This window comes from Anolis carolinensis, chromosome 5, assembly GCF_035594765.1.
Source record: "Anolis carolinensis isolate JA03-04 chromosome 5, rAnoCar3.1.pri, whole genome shotgun sequence".
NCBI lineage: Eukaryota > Metazoa > Chordata > Lepidosauria > Squamata > Dactyloidae > Anolis > Anolis carolinensis.
Window position 1 is genome coordinate 169036728 of NC_085845.1, and position 14825 is coordinate 169051552.

Below are 14825 nucleotides of genomic sequence, written 5' to 3' on the forward strand. Positions count from 1 at the left end.
TGACTGAAGAAGCATCTACACTATGCATAGGCAAACATCAGCCCTGCAGGTGTTTTGGACTTCTACAATTCCTAACAGCCTATCGGCTTTGAGAGTTAAAGTCCAAAATACCTAGAGGGCCAAAGTTTGCCCATGCCAGATCTGCACTGTAGAACTAATGCAGTCTGACACGATGGCTCATTGCTGTGGAGTCCCAGATGTGGCAGTTTAACACGGTTTTTACCCTCCTCTGCCGGAGTCTTGGTACCTTACCAAACCACAACTCCCATTATTCCATAGCATAGAGCAATGGCAGTTAAGGTGGTGTCAAACTGCATTAATTCTACACTGTTGAGGCACCCATAGAGCGAGGTCTAGTTTCACTATGGTGAAATAAGAGACAAAGCCTTTATGGTTAGTAGTGTTAGGGTATAATGAAGCTCTGTATGCGTTAAAGAAAAAACTACGCTGCTGATCATAACATGCAGGAGCTAATCTAGGTCAGCAGTTAGGCAATTAAGTTTGGACCACACCTGGTAGGGTGTGACTGTGTGTATTAGCTTCTGCTCCTGTTTGCCTTTTAGATCTCTCTTTTTTGGAAGAAGAGGCTGAAGAAGCCATGCTCTTTGTATTGCAATGCTTACAAGATACAAGATCTTGAAATGCTTACAAGGACTATATAAGTTTGTTTTACTGTCACATTTATGTTTTGACACTGCAAGTTTATTTTTGGACTCTGCTGTAAAGAGTAAAGTTTTACTGTTTTTTCCTTTTGCAACCGTGCAAAGTTATTGTGTCTTTGTTGGACTAGACTGAATTTCGCTTGAAGCGCAACAAGTAGAACAAGCAATTTCAGCTAATTTGTCACAAAAGCAAGACCTTCTTTTACAAACTCATTAAAAGGCCAGGATTTAATTCAACCCCTTCATTTCCAGCTCCAGGAACATCTGAAATTCACACATGTGCTGTTTTTAGATGCCATATATTGCTACATATGATGCTGCCAGAGCATGTATATAACACACACAGATTTCTGTGGTAGTACACGATTTTCAAACCAGGTAAGGACAACTGTCTGTTTGCATAGCTAAGAAACAAAGGTGCACAGATAGCAGAAATACTTTTAGAGATAAGACAAGACATCTTCTGTATTGTTTTAGCTTAAACTGATACAGTATTAGTAAGATAGGGTGACAAAAAAATAAAAAAGCATGACCTCTACGTCAGGGCTTCTTAAACTTTTTCTACCTGCAGCCCCTTTCCACCCAAGAAATTTTTATGGGACCCCAGGTATATAGGTACAGTAGAGTCTCACTTATCCAAGCCTCGCTTATCCAAGCCTCTGGATAATCCAAGCCATTTTTGTAGTCAATGTTTTCAATATATCATGATATTTTGGTGCTAAATTCATAAATACAGTAATTACAACATAACATGACTACGTATTGAACTACTTTTTCTGTCAAATTTGTTGTATAACATGATGTTTTGGTGCTTAATTTGTAAAATCATAACCTAATTTGATGTTTAATAGGCTTTTCCTTAATCCCTCCTTATTATCCAAGATATTTGCTTATCCAAGCTTCTGCCGGCCTGTTTAGCTTGGATAAGTGAGACTCTACTGTATATAATATAGGTATAAAAATCAAACATGAGGAGCGTCTTAAAGAGCTGGGTATGTTTAGCCTGCAGAAGAGAAAGCTGAGAGGAGACATAATAGCCCTGAATAAATACTTTTTTATTGTGTCAGAAGCAACTTGAGAACATACTGCAAGTTGCTTCTCGTGTGAGAATTGGCCATCTACAGAAATGTTGACCAGGGATACCTGGGTGGGTTGCTGGGAGGCTTCTCTCATGTCCCTGCAAGCTAAAGCTAACAGACGGGACTTTACCTCATCTCGTCGATTCGAAGCGGCAACTTCAGGTCAGCAACCCAACCTTTAGGTCAACAATCCAGCTGGCACAAGGGTTTAACCCATTGCGGCACCGCAATTGCGCAATATATGAAAAGATGCCATAAGGAAGAGGGAGTAGGATTGTTTTCTGCTGCCCTGGAAATTAGGACTTGAAGCAATAGGTTCAAATTACAGGAAAGGAGATTCCACCTGAACATTAGGAAGAACTTCCTGACTGTAAGAGCTGTTCAGCAGTGGAACTCTCTGCCTTGGAGTGTGGTGGAGGCTCCTTCCTTGGAAGCTTTTAATCAGAGGCTGGATGGGCATCTGTCAGTGGTATTTTGATTGTACTTTTGCTGCAAGGCAGGGGGTTTGACTAGATGGCCCATGTGGTCTCTTCCAACTCTATCATTCTGATTCTATGAGCATTTGCTGAAAATAAATTAGCATTTGCAAGACTTGTTAAATAGGTCCATTTTGTTTTTGTGGAGTACAGCTGAAGCATTTTCTGTAGAGTCAACTGTAAACACTGCATGCTGTAGCTAACAAATTTGTATAAACATTGGCATTCAGACACCTTTTAAAAGTTGTCAAATTTGTTGAGACCCCAACATTTATCTAACCCCAACTAATTTGGGATTGGGATTCACATATTATGAAACAGTGATGTAGACAACCATCTTGCTGTCAAAGGGTAAACTCCAATAAATTACACCATTAATAAGAAATAAATCACAGCCTTTATTTGACTTTCTGCAGATTTATTTTCAGTAAACATTTGATTTTTATACCTATTTTGTATATGTATGTACTCATGGTTGTGTACAAATGTATCGGGTGGGAAGGGGGTCACGAGTGGAAAAAGTTTAAGAAGCCCTGGTCTATGAGAACATTTAGCATACTCATATTCAGAGTGGTTATTCTTTATTTATATTCCCCCTTTCTGCCAAGAAACAACACAAATAATAATAAATAAATACAGTTAATAACTATAAAACCAAAAAAAACAATTACCAATCGGTTCAAAGAATTTAAAAACAAAATTTAAAAACCACATCTGGATGCCAAATTTCTAACATGAAAAGTTCTCTGCTCAACTATCTCTGTGTTATCACTATCTTCTTTTTCCATAGGAGAAAAGATATAAGCAGTTTGGCAAGACTAAAAAAAAGCCTTTGGAGAATCTTTTAAAAATATATATGAAAAAATGAAGTGGGGAAATTCCACAAAAATTTATGGGTTTGAGAAGCAGTTCAATAAGGAGAAGAAACACATTACAGCTGCAGCTAAAAGCAGAACACAGGCCTGTGCCTTCAAGGTGCCTGCGAACTCATGGATTTCCTAAGTTTCTAAGGCAAGAAATATCCACTTCCCCATGCATCAACTGAACAAGGTTAAAAGAGGAAAAGCAGAAGCTCCCACCAGCGAGATTTCAACTAGAGCAGAGCAAAGGAAAAATTCAAAACGTCTGACCTGCCATTTAAGCTGCGCTCTGCTACTTAGTTCCGAGCTGCTATGCAGAAAAGTAACTTCTCCACCCCTTTCCCATCAGCAATTCCAGAAATCCTGGAGCTCCTCCTACAGTGAGAAGGCAAAGGCCAACCCTTTGCAACAAGAGGAAGGCAGGCCACTGGTGGTGCAACTACACTGTCGAGTTAATGCAGTTTGGCATCACTGGGCCAAGATTATAGAAGCTTGGATAAGCGAATATCTTGGATAATAAGGAGGGATTAAGGGAAAGCCTATTAAACATCAAATTAGGTTGTGATTTTACAAATTAAGCACCAAAACATCATGTTATACAACAAATTTGACAGAAAAAGTAGTTCAATACATAGTCATGTTATGTTGTAATTACTGTATTTACGAATTTAGCACCAAAATATCACGATATATTGAAAACAATGACGACAAAAATGGCTTGGATAATCCAGAAGCTTGGATAAGCTAAGCTTGGATAAGTGAGACTCTACTGTACTTGTAGTTTACAAGATGATGAGACTTCCCAGCCTCACCAACTACAACTACAATGATGCCAAAGCATTGAGGCAGGGAAGACAAAAGGGTGTCAAACTGCATTAAGTCTATAGTGTAGATCAGCCATGGGCAAACTTTGGCTCTCCAGGTGTTTTGGATTTCAACTCTCACAATTCTTAACAGCCAGTAAGCTGTTAAGAATTGTGGGAGTTGAAGTCCAAAACACCTGTAGGGCCAACGTTTGCCCATGGCTGATGTAGATACATCCTTTGATACAATTGTGTATAGGAGTGCATCCTGCCACTACAAAGTCTATGCAGTGATTTTCGATTAGTCATTTATTGTTTAGGGCTATTATTTATTTGTTGGAGGAGCTTTGATTGTGCTTTTTCCTGCATCTCTTCCAACCCCATGATTCTATTATGTCTACAGTTACTTATGCTATTTCGCTCCTTTACCCCAACAGTAAAGCTGCATCTACACTGGCAAATTAATGCAGTTTGACATCACTTTAGCTCCCATGGCTAAATGCCATGGAAACATATGGAGTTTGTTTTACATGGCCTTTAACCTTTACCAAAGAGTGCTGATGCCACACCAAATTACAAATCCCAGGATTCCATAGCATTGAGTGTTAAAGTGGTATCAAACTGCATTAATACAACTATGTAGATGCACCCAAAATTACAACTCTACATTTTTATTTGCCATGGCTGCAATCTGTGGAATCTTGTGTTTTACAATTGTGGGGAGAGTTATGATTACGGCAACGGTGTCAAAATTATGATTAAGCAGTGATTTTGAGCACAAAGCCTAACCATATCTGTTTTGCATTCATGATCATTATTTAACCATAATTTTGATGCTGTTAGTATGAATAAAATTTGCTTGCTAACTACTTTACAAGGCATCCACTTATGGGGAAGGGGGGCATTCAGACAACTATAAAAAAAAGCCAGATGATATCTATTTCTGTCAGGTTTTGGGAGATTGAACAGGTGAAGCTATTTACTTAAATATAAACCAATACAGGATCCCAGCCTATGTTTATAATGATCCCTCCACATCTTATATTTATGAAACTACAGCAGCTTGGGCATTTAGTATTTCTTGCTCCTTACAAGCCCTATGTATCAATGGATTCAACTGTCCATGACTTGAAAACATGGGGAGGAAAATGTACAATTTAACTGGAAAGATACTTGGAAAATTAAAGGAATAGATATTTTGTTAGAGTCTTGGTTCCTCAAGGACTCAAAAATATATAACCACCCAAAAAAATGAGTCCTCTCATAACTGTTTAAGTCCACACTAGCATTCTTTTCCATTTTTCTTCAATCACTTCCAAATGCTAGATCTTCAGTTACTTTCCAGCTAGGCTTTTGTTGAATTCTGCTGCCCAGCAAGTGCTACCGTGTTTCCCCGAAAATAAGACAGTGTCTTATATTAATTTTTGCTCCCAAAGATGAGCTAGGTCTTATTTTCAGGGGATGTCTTATTTTTCCATGAAGAAGAATTCACATTTATTGTTGAACAAAAAATGAACATTATATACTGTACAGCAGTTGTCATCACAAACCAGCATAACCAGACAAACTGTGAATCGTACCAAGAATTTCTTGTTATTACCATTATTTCCATGTACAACACTCTATGGTATGTACATTTACCAATACCACATGCTCTGGTGTTCAGTTTGGTGGGCATGCTTCCAAACAAAAACTTTGCTAGGTCTTACTTTCAGGGAAGGCCTTATATTTAGCAATTCAGCAAAATCTCTACTAGGTCTTATTTTCTGGGGATGTCTTATTTTCAGGGAAACAGGGTATGTAATGCATTTCCTCCAATCCTAATCCTTTTCTCTCTCTTCTCTCTAATTTGCTAGAGGAAAAACACCCAGTGAATTCTTATGCTTTAAAATCAATTAACTTACTAAAGCATGGTATTAACTTGCTAAAGCACAGGATTAGCATCAGCATTAACCAAGAAATCTAGAGAGTTAAACTGCATCAGCTGGAAAATCTAGTGAGTTAATAACATTGCATGGTAATCAAAATGGAAAACAATGCAGCTGTCTAGATGTTATTGGACTACAACTCCCAGCAGTCTTAAGTTGCAGAAGAGCCAATGATGTACAATGCTGGGAGCATGTATTGAAGGAGTAAAACCTTTTTTCCTGTTATCCCCCCTAATCATGTCCCCGTCATGGAAACAACCCTCCTTTATGATATGGGAAGGGGGGAGGGGGAATAACCAGCAATAAATGGGAGAAATGGTTTTCCTCCTTCAACTCCCCCTCTCTGCCCCATAAAATGAAGTATCTTTCTCTCTCCAGCAACGCCTAGTAGCTTCTGCCAGGATAATGGAACAGTGCCATCTACAATTATACACATAGCTTGAAGGGAATTTTATTCACAATATATTTAATTTGTGCATGAAATAAAGTTTGTGTTCATTGAAGTATCAGTACCTCTGCTACCCACATGGACAATTTTTTAATTTTGGAGTATTTAGTATTTCAGAATTCCAAAAAAAGGGATGCTTAACATGTACCAGCCTAAATAGCGGAAGAGGAATACTGTTTTCAGAAGCCATTCATTATAATTAACAAATAAAAGTTATGGGGAACAACAGGTATCGCTGGAAATTCACACTGGAGTTTTCAGTGCCTGGGGAAACAGCAATAGCAGCAGCAGCAGCAATAGGCATCATCTGAGACCATTCAAGTATTTTAATTGCTGGATTCGAATTAGGATCGCTGTTTCTTTCAATAGTACTCTTGCCTTGTGCTGCATCATCAGAAGTAGGAATTCAGCATTATGCCAGCCCCATTCCAGGAAAAGCTTTACCTATTGGTTATTGGCACACAGATGTTAAAGCACTCGAGCTCTGCCAGAACCAAGGCTGCCAACGTAATTGGAAGGTAGCAGTTGTTACTCATATTCTCCTTTAAACACCCACACTCCAAAGCACAATTCCCCACATGTTTCAAGAGCTAAAGTGACTAACAAAAGCTTTGGCAGATTATAGTTTAACTTACTGAAGAAGCATCACTTGTCAGCTGGGCTCAGCAGGCAAGAAGCTGAGAGGCTAATAAGAGAAGAATGAACACTTTAAAATACACAAAGACAGACTGAATGAAATTAGGACTTTCCTGTAAAGGTGCGATAATCCTAAGAAATTTAATTTAGCTCTGTGGCCCCATCTACACTGCCATATAAGATCATTTCATGATGCAGTCGAGCTGCATTCTATGGCAGTGTACTCATAGATTGCAGTTAAATTGTATTATGAAATGAAATTATATTGCAATGTAGATGGAGCCTGTGAGTATTTGCATGTGCTAGATAATGATGTACCATGAATTAATAGTCTGGGAGTATATTTGCATTATGCAGTCATATCAGTCTGTATCCTGTCTTGAGCCACTGGGAGAGGCATGTCATAAATTTATTATTACTATATATTTTAGAGGTAAAATTATTATTATTATATCATTATCATCATCATCATCACCATCACATTGTCTGTAGTGACCCCTTCCTGTGGAATCCTCGGATTTGTCTTTCTGTTGAGCTTCTTGGCATTATAGTCCACTCACACAAACTGTAATTCCCTAAAGTAGAAAGACTGGCGGTTATTTCAGTTCATTGTGAATAGACACTTGGGATGTATCTGAATAGAGGTGTATCAATTCTACATAAACCTTGGGTGCTTCTATACTGTAGGATTAATGCAATATGACACTACTTTAAGTGCTGTGAGTCAATGCTATGGAATCCTGGGAGCCATGGTTTTACAAAGTCTTTAGTCTACTCTGCCAAAGAGTGCTGGTGCTTCACCAAACTGCAGCTTCTAGGATTCCACAGCATTGAGTCATGATAGTTAAAGTGGTATCAAATTGGATTCATTACACAGTGTTGATGCACTCCCTGTTTAGACATTATTTCACATGCTAAATCCACACCTTTGGAAGGGATTGCACTAGCTTGCATTGCTCTCCTGTAGTTCCATAGTCATAATCAGAAGTGGCGAGACTCCGCTGTTCATGTACATTCGCCTTGCAAGTAAGAACTCTGGGTTCCAATTCATATGAAAAACATTCCTGGCTGGCGGAGAATCTCTGCTTCACAACATGCACAGTAGAGAATCTCCATTTCAGATTCAGATTCATTTGTAGGATTGAGCAAGAACTGGGGACAAAGCATTCACTTGCATTACATGTTGATTCAAGATGCAAAGTGAAATCGATACAGTCCTGGAGTATACTAGAGTTATCTTCTAACAAATAATTTGAAGGTTTCCATCAAGATACAATACAAAAGGATGAAACTATGACTAGTAAATGGGTATACAACTGATATAATTGTGCAATGTAGATATATCCTGCCTCAATATAAATACATTTCATTCACATAATTATTAACAGAAGAGCAACACTAGTTCAAAATTGCAGCTATAAGCAATATAATTATTAGTACACTCAGCCTTCCTTATCCATGGGTTCTGAATTATTGGATTCAAACAACCACAGCTCAAAACATTCTAGGAAAAAAGTCCGAACAAGTAAATTTGACTTTGTCATTTAATATCAGAAACACCATTTTACTATGTCATCGTATATAATGGGACACGAGTATCCAGAGGCCTTTGTATCCATGAGGAGTGATGGAACAAAACGCCTGTGGATATTTGAAACAAATGCATTTCAGAAAAAAATGATAAAATCTGCCTAAACAGTTAGAAGAGTATTAATAAAACTCTCTTTTTTGAAATATTTTTTCATCTTTATTTTTCTCCCAGGAACTCTGGGGGGTTATTCTATGATGATTATGGAAAAAGATGTAATTTGTTTTAATACTATAGTTTCTGGGCCAGCTTTACCAGACCTGCAACAACCTATAAGAACAAATCCAGGATCACAAAATGGGCAATCTCTCCTAGAACCAGTAAAAATTAATTTAACTATTTGTTTTCTAAAAGGACCTACTCTCAAATACAGTGATACCTTGACTAGTTTAATTTGTTCTGTGATTGAACTCTCAACTCAAATTGCTCTTATGTCAAATCAAGTTTTCTATTGAAATGCTATGAATCCATTCCCACCCCCTGAAAACCACATCCATTTTTGTTACATGTTTTTAAATAAGGAAAATGTATTTTATAACAAACAAATAATGTATACAAATAAAAATACATAATAAAAGAGAATGTAAATAAATACATGGATTTATTAAATGTAGAGTATGTATTTTCCTTCAAGATCAGATTTCACTTAATCATCTTCTTCACTGACATTTGCCTTGACATTCGCCACACTTGACATTCACCACACTTTCCTCGCTTTCACTAGCAGAGCATTTCAATAACAACCTGTCCAAAGAGGTTTGTTTCTTCCTCCCTTTCAAAATGTTTATAAAATGAGTGAGGCAAGTGTCGTTACACAGCAGGAACGCATGACTTGTTGACACTATTACAGGTTGTTTCTTTTCAATAAAGTCCTGCTACGAATGGGAAACTTAAGTAAAATTCTTCTGCAATGATCAACTAGAGCGACAGGTAACTTGCCTATTTTAATCAGGATAGAAGTTTACTGATGATAGAATTCTGACCCCTCGGCTTTTCTACAATCTTCCAAAGCTCTAGGATTGCAGAAATGACAGCAAGAACGAGGAGTTTTCCTGGCTGCTCCCTTAACGCGCTGCTTAAGATGGAGGGTATACTCTCATACTAGCTCTTGTGCTAGCTTGTAACTTAAATCTCAGCTCGCATGTCAAAGCAAAAATTGGACTGAACGACAACTTGTACCTTGAAAATCTCGTAAGTTCATTTGCTTTGTAAGTCAAGGTTTCACTGTTTCACTCCAGAAGTAACTCAGGTTGCTCCTGACACGGAAAAAAAACCTGTTTTAGTTTCTGAAGGGACTAGTGACCAAAGCAAACATGGCAACAACTTCTATAGTGAGAAATATGCCTTGTGGATTGTGGTCATTTCTCTACCCATATCAAATACGCATCACTTTCCTGGAAATATTTTGTCACAGTTTTTAATGAACTGATTTGGTCCTGGAGAAAGGAAGAGCCTAAGTATAGTTTTGGTTGAAAGGCCCATTAATAGGCTTCCTGGCAGGAGCAAAATTGGCTCAACATTTCTTTTTCCAAAGCAATAAAGATGCAGAATGAATCAAAGGATTCAAAAATGTTGCAGGTCTTATTTCTTTCCACAGATGTCAGATATTCAGAGATGTTAACTGTTTATTTTAAAGAATCTTGTACTAGGAAATGCTTTTCTTCAGAAACAGTGCATGTTAGTAGTATTTATTGGTTTTGCAAATGTAAGCAGAGTATCAGAATTCTATACAGCAAAGACATATGGGGGTGAACAGCATACACAAATCCAGAAGCTATTGACAATTTGGAGGATGGTAGTGTTATCTGGGCAAACTACTAAAACTGAATTACTGCCTGGCAAAATGATGCAGGTCTAAAAAGTGTGTCACTAACATGAAATGTTTGGAAAATTCTGATCCACATCTTGGATCTCATGAAGAGGATAAAATACTTTTTGTTGGAATTAGAATCATAGAATCATAGAATAGTAGAGTTGGAAGAGACCTCATGGGCCATCCAGTTTTGTGTCGTCTGCAAACTTGATGATCGTGCCTTCTAACCCTTCGTCTAAGTCGTTAATAAAGATGTTGAACAGAACTGGGCCCAGGACGGAGCCCTGCGGCACTCCACTTGTCACTTCTTTCCATGATGAAGACGACGCATTGGTGAGCACCCTTTGGGTTCGTTCGCTTAGCCATTATGTTGCTTGCATTCATTCCAACATGAATGCCACAGTAGAATCTTGGAACCCTCTCAATTACCGATAAGTCTATTTCCCCAAGATTTCATAATGAGCGTATTACAATAGTGAGGCATTTTCTGGAGGGATAACGAGTATACAACAAAGCTACTTTTGCAAAATAATGTGGTCATAGGCAATGTTGTTGGTTTTATTCAATGCAATGGGTTGTTTTTACACATAATTTTTAATGCATTGGTAATCATTTGGGATGTTGATATCAGGTTTTCCATATTTTTTCACATAGAAAATGTTATTTTAGCCCTGGTTTATACCGAGGGACTTTTTTTAATGGCAGATGACAAATTCTTCTTTCCCTATCATATTTTCAATGTTTTGATCTGTTTTCATTTTTAATAGGATAGTCCAACTCCCCCTGCCTCGCGCTGGTGTCTGTTTTAATCTATGTTGTATGCTCTCATGGGCCCCACACTGAAAAGGCAGACTATAAATAAAACAGTTAACATTTAAAAAGTAAGTTCAAAGTAACCATACAGCTCTCAGAGGAACATGCAATGCCTAACACATTGCTTTGAAGAAGAAAAAAAAGTAATGACGAATGTGTTACACTTGGAAAAAAAATTCCACATGTAGATTTCTCTATTAATACAGCCTTTAGAACTGAGCAGTAGTCCTATGAGGTGGACCACCTATGTTCTTTTAACTCTTTGCCTGTTCTCAGTCATTGCGCACAAGTGGTTTTGGTCAGCTTTTGTATGTGTGCCAAATGTATCTGTTCCCACAGAGGCCAGATTTTGCCATGAGCAACATATACTCTTGGTTTGCTCAAGACTACATTACTGGAATTTACACATGGCACTTCAGAAAAGCAGTAAGAAACACTATCAGTTCCAGAATGTAATGGTTGAGATGCTGACAGGAACGAGAAGGCTTTAAGAATGTCATACAGTTGTTACAACAATGCTATTAGCTTCTGATTTGTTTCCAGGAAAAATTAGACATGCTTGTTATTATTTTTAAAGGCCTAAATGGTTTGGGCTCAGGATTTCTGAGATTCTCTTCAAAACAAACCTCCTTCCTCTCAAAGACCTACAGGGGAGCTTTTTCTTTGAAATCTGTTCATGTTGAGTTGCATTTGGCAGGGACAAGGGGATCTTCTTTGTGACAACCTCTAGGCCAGAATTTTCCGAATTGTCTGTCACGACACATTAGTGTATCTCCTATAGATATGCCATGCAAATGTAATGAGAAATGGCAAAAATCTTGGATATATATATTATCTTGCCAGTCATATATTTTTAAAATTTATAAATGAATGGTTTTCATGAGATATGTTGTGTCACCAACATGAAATGCCTGGAAAGCTCCGCCTTAGGCTGTGGAAGACTGATTAGGATGGTTTACCTTGGTTCCTTTCTGATAAGCTTACTATCTAGTTTATGTTCTGACAAACTGGCTGGATTATGACATGGAACGGACCCCTTGTTTTAGATATCATGAGCTATATCTATCAAACAAAAAGATTACTGGATTTAATGTTTAAAATGTTGTAACTTGCACTGAGTATTGTTGGAGTTTTTTTTTTTTTTACAGAAAGGTAGGTTATTCTTTTAATACAGTAGAGTCTCACTTATCCAACATAAACGGGCCGGCAGAACGTTGGATAAGTGAATATGTTGGATAATAAGAAGGGATTAAGGAAAAGCCTATTAAACATCAAATTAGGTTATGATTTTACAAATTAAGCACCAAAACATCATGTTATACAACATATTTTACAGAAAAAGTAGTTCAATACACAGTAATGCTATGTAATAATTACTGTATTTACGAATTTAGCACCAAAATATCACAATGTTTTGAAAACATTGACTACAAAAATGCATTGGATAATCCAGAACGTTGGATGAGACTCTACTGTACTTTTAATAAAGGAATAACAATAAATAAAGGTGCACACAATTAATTAAGTCATCGTAGCCAGCCTTTCACATTTGTGATTTGATTATTGGCAGGTCTGATTAATTTCTAGGACCTCCAGTGAGACTATATGATCAATATCCACCAGAGGTTGCCTTCAAATTGATGGATCCAGAGAGAATATTTTTCTAGACATTTGTAGGTCCTTCAGTATGGAGCCCCGGTGGCGCAGTGTGTTAAAGCACTGAGCTGCTGAACTTGCAGACTGAAAGGTCGCAGGGTAGTCTCACAGACTACCCTGAGAATTGGGGGGGGGGGGAAGCCCCTCAACTCCCCCCCCCCCCCCAGCTACATGCCTGTCCACAGATATATAAACCTCACTTATGTTGGAATTTGAGGTAACTTCCCCCAATTTGGCCTTTGGAATGTTTATGGCCCTAGAGAAGAAGCGACCCACGAGGGTTGGTTGCTATTCCTGCTTCCTGCTTTGTTCCAGAGAGAGGACGCACTCTGTCCGCTCCTACTAGCCAAAATGTAGCTATCTATACCTTTGTTATTTTAATCCCTCTATGTGTATTAGAACAGGATAGATTAGTTAAGTTAGCTCCAAACCTTTTCTATCCATCAATTGATTTCCTTTTACCTCAATAAATGCTTTTAAACGTTAAAGCTAGCTTTGCATTCCTTTGCCTTCCTGAAGGCACAGAGGCCTTCCAAAACTCACACCGCGTAAGTCTCACTGCTGCATTTTTACTCTGCTATTTTAATGGGAATTTACCTCATAAAGGGGGTGATTAGCGGCTCTTCAATTCCCAACAACTTGCCCAGTCTCCAACAGACCTCAACAACCGCTAAGGATGCCTGCCATAGATGTGGGTGAAATGTCAGGAGAGAATGCTTCTGGGAACATGGCCGTACATGGCCCGGAAAGCTCACAATAACCTAAAGTGATGTCAAACAGCATTAATTCTGCAGGGTTGATTCATCTTCAGTCATTTGGGCACTCTTTTGCAGAGAAAAACCTTGTCAAACTACAGATCATCGGGTTCCACAGCATTGGGCCAAGGCGGTTAAAGTGGTGTGCATTAATCTATAGCAGACACGGGCTTAAGCGGATGAAGGGGGAAAGGAAAGGGCCTGAGGCTGTTAGGAATGGTGGGAGTTGAAGTCCAAAACACGTGGAGGGAAGGCCCAAGTTTGCCCAGGCCTGATTTATATTCTATGCACTCAGTTCTGCAAGGCCTGCGAGCTGCTTATAGCCATGCCTGATTCAAGCAGTCCCTCCTCCTCATCACAGACTTTGGCATGAAAGCTTGAATCTTCCAAACTTCATAGAAGTGGGAAGAGAGGCATCCCTACCCATCTCTCCGCCTTTTTTCTGTATCCAACGCGATGCCTTTGGCTTCCCTTCCCTTGGGACTGAAGCACGCGACGCTGGACCCAAGCGGCGCGTGCCGAGAAGACCGCTCGCGCCCACTTTTCCCCTCGGCTTTGCCTCCTCGAGTGCAAGCCTGCCCACCAGTGCGCATGCGCAGGTGGAAAGACTGGCTCTCCCGTTCTGTGCTGCTCTCTCGCCTTTCAGGACCTTCTCTCCAGAACTTGCTGATCAGTACCAATTGCAAGGTGGGTGAGGAGGTACTCATTGCAAAACCAAAAAAACCAAAACAAAAAAAACCCTTAAAACTTGCCAAGATTTTTTAAAAAGGGAAGGTTTGTCTTCCCAAAATGTCTCTCTTCTTTCCTGGAAACTTTCTGAGCTCTCCAAAAAGAGGGAAGCCAGCAGGGGGACCCAAAGCCAGCGGTGGAGTAAGTATACAGATTCCTTAAAGAAAATCTCTTTGTTTCTCCGGGCATCTTAAGAAAATTGGGGGGGGGGGGGAATCCATCGAAAATCTATCTCGGATATGCTATATAGAGAAAGCATATTTGTGTATATTTATAAACACACACACACACACACATAAACATACATTTTCTGCTTTCCTGTATATAGTATCCCTCCCAATACATCAATCCATTAAAAGCCATTTGTAGTTATGCTGGTCATTTGAAGGCTAAGTAAATATATGCTTATATTGGGAGAATAAATGTGATACTAACGATTTAATCAAGAGTTGCTCATTCCCTCTTCAATTTGCAATTTTATGCAAAGTTTTCAAAATGTCCATTTTCGAAGCCCGGAGTTGCAGAGCTCACTTACTTCCAAGTTTCAACTGGAGTTTTTGTTCACCTCGACTCTTGGAA

General features: G+C 38.8%; 1 protein-coding gene across 3 annotated transcripts in view; it reads right to left on the bottom strand.

The window, feature by feature from the left end:
* The window catches only part of LOC100564680 (serine hydrolase-like protein 2), a 30442-nt gene extending 16367 nt beyond the window's left edge, over positions 1 to 14075 (bottom strand). Inside the window, exons 1-2 of one of the 3 annotated variants that reach the window (XM_008121874.3) lie at positions 13941 to 14075; positions 6892 to 6941 (exon numbers count right to left, since the gene is read on the bottom strand). Coding sequence is in view for 1 of the 3 variants with exons in the window: in XM_003228284.4 (XP_003228332.1) it covers positions 3348 to 3354 (7 nt within the window). In the remaining 2 variants the exon portion in view is untranslated. Of the gene's footprint in view, positions 1 to 3347; positions 3482 to 6891; positions 6942 to 13359; positions 13674 to 13940 lie in introns of those variants that run through there. The other 2 variants (XM_062980999.1, XM_003228284.4) reach the window with 2 other exon arrangements.
* Positions 14076 to 14825: the final 750 nt, after the last annotated feature.